At 44.5% G+C, this 8,648-nt stretch overlaps 1 protein-coding gene across 1 annotated transcript; it reads right to left on the bottom strand.

Annotated features, from left to right (window-relative positions):
* Positions 1-2,061: 2,061 nt before the first annotated feature.
* Positions 2,062-7,656, bottom strand: LOC101602132 (60S ribosomal protein L37a-like). The gene is made up of 2 exons (XM_045143494.1): positions 7,371-7,656; positions 2,062-2,141 (listed from the first exon to the last, which is right to left on the bottom strand). The coding sequence occupies exons 1-2, from the start codon at positions 7,654-7,656 to the stop codon at positions 2,062-2,064; spliced, it is 366 nt and encodes a 121-aa protein (XP_044999429.1).
* Positions 7,657-8,648: the final 992 nt, after the last annotated feature.

Genomic DNA, 8,648 nt, shown 5'->3' on the forward strand with positions numbered 1-8,648 from the left:
TTTTTTTTTTGAGGTAGGGTCTCACTCTAGCCCAGACTGACCTGGAATTAACTCTGTCATCTCAGGGTGGCCTTGAACTCATGGCAATCCTCCTACCTCTGCCTCCCAAGTGCTGGGATTAAAGGCGTGTGCCACCATGCCCAGCAGAAAGAAAACCTTAATGAATACTGCTGAAAGGCTTTGGTGACAGGGAGGATTTGAAGTGCTGGTTTTTAGCCAGGTGTGGTAGTGCACACTTCTAATCTCAGCACTAGAAAGGCAGGGGTAGGAGGATCACCATGAGTTCGAGGCCAGCCTGAAACTCCATAGTGAATGCCAGGTCTGCCTGGGATAGAGCGAGACCTTACCTCAAAAATAATTAATTAATTAATTAATTAAACAAAATAATAACGTTTTTTACAATGCTGGTTTAAACCTGGAGCTGTGCTGCATTTGAAGCAGAAGCCTGAAAGAAAGTTCTACACCGTAGGAAGATTGGGGAGTTGGGAAGTTTCTTTCTTTTCTTCCTTTCTTTCTTTTTCTTTCTTCTTCTGTTTTGAGGTAAGATCTGGCTCTATGCCAAGGTGACCTGAAGTCACTACGTAGTCTCAAACTAGCCTAGGACTCACAGCGATCCCCCACCTCTGCCTCCCAAGTGCGGGAATTGAAGGCGTGCGCCACCACGCTGGTTTTGGTGGTTCTTTCAATTCATTGATCTTGAGCGCTGGCAGTTGAGAAGGGGTGCCCATCTTTACACCCAAGGTGGTAAGTGCTGCTTATTAGTATCTGGCTGTTAGTCATGTCTTTCAATAATGTGGTGGTTTGATTCAGGTGTCCCCCATAGCTTAGGTGTTCTAAATGCTGGGTTCCCCAGCTGATGGCAATTGGAAATTAAAGCCTCCTGGAGGCGGTGTATCGTTGGGGACAGGCTTATGGGTGTTGTAGCCAGTTTCCCCATACAAGTGTTTGGCACACTCTTCTGTTCTTTTTGTCCACCTATGAGGACCAGGGGGTGATGTCCACCCTCTGCTCATGCCATCGTTTTCCCCTGCCATCGTGGAGCTTCCCCTCGAGCCTGTAAGCCAAAATAAACCTCTTTTTTCCACAAGCTGTTCTTTTTTTTTTTTTTTTTCTGAGGTAGGGTCTCACTCTAGCCCAGGCTGACCTGGAATTCACTATGGAGTCTCAGGGTGGCCTCGAACTCATGGCAATCCTCCTACCTCTGCCTCCCAAGTGCTGGGATTAAAGGCGTGTGCCACTAAGCCCGGCTCCAAAGCTGTTCTTGATTGGGTGATTTCTACCAACAACGTGAACCTGACTGCAACAAAAAACAAAGGGGGGTGTCTTTGTCTTTTTTTAATTAATTAATTTACGTCTCTGGGTGTGTGTTTACACACCGAGCCTCTTGCTGCTGCAAATGCCAGACACTTTCACCACATTATGCATCCAGCTTTATGTGGGTGGCTTGGAAATTGAACCTGGGCTGGCCAACTTTGCAAGCAACCCCTTTAACCACTGAGCCCCTTTCTTTGTCTTTATTATTATTGCTGTGGGATTTCTGGTCCCTGTCCCTAATGGTGGTGTGAAACAGTTGAAAAGGAGGAACTGGGCTCCAACAACACAGGGAGAAGAAAACAGATGGCCTGAAGGGAGGACCCCAGATGAAGGGGTGGGGCCAAAGGATGCCACCAGCAGTGATAATAGGTGTCTAGCCTCATTTCCATATTCTGCAGAACAGTCTGCTTGGGTTCTCTTTAAACCTAGTGTCTTTCTACTAATTATGGCAGCCTTGCCAACCTCTTAAGAAAAAAGGTAGAGGGTTCTGCACTGGATAGAAGAGGGACAGTTATGAAGCAGCCGCAGAGGACAACAAAAGAGCCTTTAGATGTGGGGCCCCGAAGCAGAAGTCTCGGACATTTGGGGAGCGTTGGACCTGTTGTGGGCCACAGAGCTGGAGTTATAGGTGATTTGTATTGACTTGAAATAGATGTGTTTGCAGGGCTATCATACATATGTTCATTAACACACACACACACACACACACACACACACACACACACACACACCCTTGGAAGCTGGAAATCAGTAGCCATTATCTTCTGGTTGCTGCGATAAAACATCTTGATCAGAAACACCATCTGGGAGGAAGGGGTTAATTTCAGCTAAAGGTTTCAAGGGGAAATTTATTCATGGAGGGGAAAGCATGGTAGAGCAGGTGGGCCAATGAGTCGCATCTGTATCGCATCTTGTCACAGAAGCAGAAAGGAAGTAGGTGGAATGAGCTAGCTCTGAACACCCAGTGGGCCTGGGCTAACCAATCTCAAGGTCCACGTCAGTGACACGCCTCCTCCAGCAAGGCTCCACCTCCCAAAGGCTCTACAGCCTTCCCAAATTGCCACCAGCTGGGGACCAAGTATTTAAAACTGAGTAGGTGGGCTAGGGAGATGGCTCAGCAGTTAAAGGAATTTGCTTGCAAAGCCTGATGACCTGGGTTCAATTCCCCAGTACCCACGTAAGGCCAGATGAACCAACTGGTGGATATGTCTGGAGTTCATTTGCAGCAACAGGTGAGTGTGATGTGCAAATTCTCTCTCTCTCTCTCTCAAATAAATATTTAAAATACATGACACTGTTGGGTGTGGTGGTGCATGCCTTTAATCCCAGCACTCGGGAGGCAGAGGTAGGAGGATCACCAAGAGTTCCAGGCCACCCTGAAACTACATAATGAATTCTAGGTCAGCCTGAACTGGAGCAAGACCCTACCTCAAAAAAAAAAAAGCAAAGAAAACAATTGTGACACTGTGGGACAGATTTCATATTCAAATCCCCACAAGAGCCCAGGGTAATTCAAGTAACTTTTGCTGACTCACAGAATATTTGGAAAATAAAATTCCCTCCCATTTTTATTGTGTCTCTGGAAGATCAGATACAAGACTTTCAGTATGTGAAAGGAAATAAAGCCAGCCTAAATAATAATACTGCAACTAGAGCTGGTGTGGTGACACGCACACCTTTAGTCCCAACACTAGGGAGGCTGGGTGGGACGGTGTCCAGGAGTTCAAGGCCGGCCTGCACCAGAGTAAGACCCTGCCTTCAAAAAAAAAGCCATACAGGACTGCCTCAGCAGTTAAGGTGCTTACCTGTCTCCAAAGCCTATTGACCAGGGTTTGATTCCCCAGTACCCACATAAAGCAACAGCTAATGGCCCTGGGATGCCCATTCTCTCTCTCTCTCTCTCTCTCTCTCTGTTTGAAAATTAGCAAATAAAAATAAAAATAAATTAAAATTAAATTAAAAAACAAAAGCAAAAATGTAACCAGGAGAAAAATCATTTTTGCAAGCCACATGTAAGTGTGTGCCATTTGCAAATACGACCTTGTCCCTTCTGGTGACCTTACACACTTGAATTTTTGCTTGCCTCATACAGACCCTTCCTTCAGACAGAATTTAAATTCTGTAAACGTTCATTAAAAAAAAAATTTTTATTGTTGTATTTTGCTTTTTCAAGATAAGGTCTTGCTCTAGCCCAGACTGACCTGGAATTCACTATGTAGTCTCTGAGTTGCCTTGAACTCACAGCGATCCTCCTACCTCTGCCTGTGAAGTGCTGTGCCATCATGCCCAGCCTTTAAAATATGTTTATTTGTTTATTTGCATGTATGTATGCACATATGGGCATGCCAGGATCTCTGGCCACTGCCATGGAATAACAGATGTTTTCAACACTTTTTGCATCTGACTTCAGTGTGGGCTGCTGGGGAATCAAACCTGGGCCAGTGGCTTTTACAAGGAAACCACTGAGCCATCTCTTCAGCCTCAGTATTCATTTTTATAAACAACACAATAAGTAAATAATTATTTGTATATATGAAATAGCTCTCTCTCTCTCTCTCTCTCTCTCTCTCTCTCTCTCTGTGTGTGTGTGTGTGTGTGTGTGTGTGTGTGTGTGTGTGTGTTTAGTTTTTCAAGGTAGGGTCTCACTCTAGCTCAGGCTGACCTGGAATTCACTATGGAGTCTCAGGATGGCCTCGAACTCATGGTGATCCTCCTACCTCTGCCTCCCAAGTGCTGGGATTAAAGACGTGCATCACCACACCCGGCTACTTTCCTGTTTTTGAGGCTTATATCTGGTCCTATTATTTCTAATATGACAATAATAACTCCTACATATATTTTAATTTTTGAAATTTTTAACTGAAAATGAAAATTGCCATTGATCAACATTTTGACATACAGAACAGAGAAGGACACAAAGAATGAGACATCAAAACGGAAGGACTACACAGGGCATGGTGGCCTACCCTTTAATTCCACCCCTCTGAGGTAGAAGTAGGAGGATCAGAGCTGTATGTATTTTAAGATATAGTGAAGATTTTAAAACCTAAACTTCTGATTTGTGAAAAAATTCACATTTCTGGACTATGGGATATAGTTTAGTGGTAGAACATGTTCTTAACCCATGCAGAAGTCCAGAGTTTTCTTTGGTGTTTTGTTTTGTGTTTTAGTCAGGGTCTCACTCTAGCCCAGGCTGACCTGGAACTCACTCTGTAGTCCCAGGCTGGGCTTGAACTCAGGGTGACCCTCCTACCTCAGCCTCCCAAGTGCTGGACCTAAAGGCTTGTGCCACCTCACCTGAGGGCCCATGTTTGATCACAAAAAAGTATGTAAGGAGGAGAGGAAGTTCAGATACCCATCAAAATAGATTTCACTCTTTTTAGGAGATTGTAGACGCCTATGTTAAGCTATTTTTATTTTTGCTAACAATACCATATTCATCAGGAAGGTGTTGAAATGAGTGTAGAGAAGGAATTTCAATTAAAGTGGTGTAGGCTGAATTGCATCCCTCCATCCCCAGGACCTCAGAATGTGACCTTATTTGGAAATAGTGTCCCTGAAGATGTAGTAAATTAAGGTGAGGCCCTCACTGACTGGGAGCTTCCAGGTCTGTTATGACTGATACAGTTGTAAAAAGATGACCATGGGACAGCAGGCACACACAGAGAGAATGTTGTAGTTACCTTCCCATCGCTGGGACAAAACACCGACCAAAAGCAGCTGATGGGAGGAAAGGGTTTATTGCAGCTCAGTGTCTTGAGGGGAAGTTTTATAATGGCCGGAAAAGGATAGTAGAGCCGACACTGGGCAGCAAGTCTGGCCACGGCAGCTGGCAGGAAGCAGCAAGAGTGGGATGACCACTGGCAAGGGACAAGCTGGACTATTAACACCCCCAAGCCCACCTCCATCGATGCATCTCCTCCAGTATGCCTCCACCTCCCAAATTGCCATGAGCAATAGATGGATGTGGTAGCATACACCTTTAGTCCAAGCACTCGGGAGGCCGGGACAGGAGGATCGCTGAGAATTGGAGGCCAACCTGAGACTACATAGTAGTGAATTCCCGGTCAGCATGGGTTAGATGGAAACCCTACCTCAAAAAACAAAAACAAACAAACAACAAAAGCAATAGAAAAAATTCCCATGTGTAAGATATTCTCCCTATACTATAAGGTAATTCCTCTCACCATCAAGGACAAGAAGTTGAGCTAGCTTCAGCATGGTGGCCCACATCTGGAACTCCAGCACTTGGGAGACTGAGGCCACTTTGAGGAAGTTTGAAGACAGTCTGGGCTACATAGTAAGTTCTAGGTCAGCCTGGGCTATAGAGTGAGGCTGTAACTCAAAACAAACAACAAAGAAGGAAAGAAGGAGGCAGCGGGGAGAGAAGGAAAGAAGAGGAGGAGGAGGAGGAAGAGGAGGAGGAAGAAGAGGAGGACTGTTGTACCTGAGGGCAATATGTACTAACTAACAAACCTTGTTAGACTAATCCTTATCCTCCTAGCTACATCTCCACCCAGTGATCTACTTCAGGTGGATCACTGTGAGTTCGAGACCACTCTGAAATTACATAGTGAATTCCAGGTCAGCCTGGGCTAGAGCTAGACCCTACCTTGAAAAACAAACAAACAAACAACAACAATAGCAAAAAACACAATGATTTACCTTAGATGGAATTCTTTGTTTTATTACATTTTCACAATTTACTTCTTTGTCTAATTTGATTTCTGTATATATCAAATATATATGTATGTATACATACACACACATATGTAGTATTCATCTCTAATTATTTCTGGGGGGGGGTCATTATTTCTTTATGCAATTTCCCATGCCATGTAAAACTTGTATTAAGTTAATTTATTTTCTTCTGTTGATCTAATGTTACTTTAACTTGCAGTCTTGATTGAAAAACTAAGAAGCTAGAAGTAAAATTTTGCTTCCCAGAGTTTAGGAGAGAGCTCAGAAGTTAAAGGTGCTTCTTGCAAAACCTGACAGCCTAGGTTCAGTTCCTCAGTACACACAAATACATATATTTGTTTTTTTCAAGGTAGGGTCTCACTCTAGCCCAGGCTGACTGGCACTCACTCTGTAGTTCCAAGCTAGCCTCGAACTCACAGTGATTCTCCTATTGATCTGCCTCCTGAGCGCTGGCATGAAAGGTGAGCGCCAGCACACCATGCCTGAGAAGGAAACTGGCCCTTTCTGGGTTCCTTTGGGACCAAATGTCACGGGCTCAGAAAATCCCCTTCCTAAGTATTTTTTTCTTAGGAGTAAATCAAGGAAGGGACACTAGGATCCAGGAAACAGTGATTTTAGCTGATGTAAATAACTAAGGAAAGTCCCTGGCTGACTGTTGAACAACTGACCCAGCCAACAAGGAGCAGAGGACTTAGGAGGAAGTAATGTTGAGAGACAAAAAAAAAAAAAAAAAAAAAGTTGAGGAGCTGGAGAGATGGCTCAGCAATTAATGTGCTTGCCTGCCAAGCATACAGATCTGGGTTCAATTCCTCCATACCCACATAAGGCCAGATGCACAGCGTGGCACATGTGTCAGGAGTTCATTTGCTAGAGGCCCTGGTGAGCCCATTCTCTTCCCCTCTTTCTTTTGTTTTTGTGACTAATTGTTTCATTTTATGAATATGATGATGATGGAATACAGTCAAAACACTAAGACAAGCTCATGTACAAAATGGTCTACTTTCAATGTCTCCAGCTTAAGAACATTTTCAGAAATACATTTTTAACAAACTAAAATCTAAGCTGGGCATGATGCTACACTCCTTTAACACCAACACTCGGGAGGCAGAGGTAGGAAGATTGCCGTGAGTTCGAGGCCAGCCTGAGATTACAGTGGCTTTCAGATCAGCCTCAGCTACATAGGGAATCTGGACCACTCTGGACCACCCAAGATCCACCCCAGCAACAAGACCACTTTGAAAAGCGCAACAGGAACAGAATACACAGCAAAATGTCTGTTATAATTAACAACGAACAAGTTGACTTTGTTGCATAAATTAACCCATTTATTGCAGGCCAGGGATGTCTCAAATGACAGGGCTTCTGCTGGTCCTTCAGGTCCTTCAGTCTTCTGACAGCAGACTTGACCGTGACAGCAGAAGTCGTGTTGCAGGTCCAGGCCCCACCAGCCACCGTTTTCATGCAGGAACCGCAATGCCACATGCCCACAGCCCGTCGTTTCATCTTGGTTTTGCCACAGAAGGAGCAAGTGTACTTGGCATGCTGGCTGATTTCAATTTTCTTCACCATTTTCTGGAGGGAGGCCCCATAGCGGGTCCCGTACTTACCAATGCTGCCGACCTTCTTGGGGCACTTGGCCATGTCGCCGTGAGACAAGCCAGACCACAGAGAGCTCTTCCCCTCTTTCTATCTACCTCTTTCTCTCAAATAAATATTCTTGTTAAAGGTTGAGTATTTTTTTAAATCTTATGCTAACTTTCAGATTGTAGCATAATATAAAGAGATCAGGGCTGGAGAGATGGCTTAGTGGTTAAGGTGCTTGCCTATGAAGCCTAAGGACCCAGGTCCAATTCTCCAGGTCCCACATTAGACAGATGCACATGGTGGCGCATGCATCTGGAGTTTGTTTGCACTGACTAGAGGCCCTGGCATGCTCATTCTCTCTCTCTCCCTCTGTATCTAATAAATAAATAAAACAATAAAAATATTTTAAAAATAATAAAGAGATCAACAACATGTGAAAAAAAATAGAGACAGGAAGACAATTAGAAAGCCACCTCATTGTTAAGGTGTTTTAAGTATGCAGTGGTTTGAAGTAGGTGTCCCCATACACTCATGTGTTCTGAATGCTTGATTCCCAGCTGATGACAATTTGGGAATTAAAACCTCCTGGAGGCAGTGTATTGTTGGAGGCTGGCTTATGGGTGTTATAGACAGCTTCCTCTTGCCATTGTTTGGCACACTCTCCTGCTGACATTGGCCAGGAGGTGATGTCTACCCTCTGCTTATGCCTTGCTTTTCCCCTGGGATCTCCAAGCCAAAATAAACAACTTTCCTCCCATCAGCTGCTCTTGATCGGGTGCTTTGTGTCAGCAAAGTCAAGGTAACTGCAACAAACTGTAAACAACACTGTGGAATTAAGAGTAAGAAATGGAGGGCTGGAGAGGTGGCTTAGTGGTTAAGGTGTTTGCCTGTAAAGCCAAAGGACCCAGGTTCAACTCCCCAGGACCCTCATAAGCCAGAAGCACAAGGGGGTGCATGTGTCTGGAGTTTATTTGCAGTGGCTGGATGCCCTGATGTACCCGTTCACTATCTGTCTCTTTCTCTCTCCTTCTCTCTCTCGCAAATAAATA

This window comes from Jaculus jaculus, chromosome 2, assembly GCF_020740685.1.
Source record: "Jaculus jaculus isolate mJacJac1 chromosome 2, mJacJac1.mat.Y.cur, whole genome shotgun sequence".
Classification (NCBI taxonomy): Eukaryota; Metazoa; Chordata; class Mammalia; order Rodentia; family Dipodidae; genus Jaculus; species Jaculus jaculus.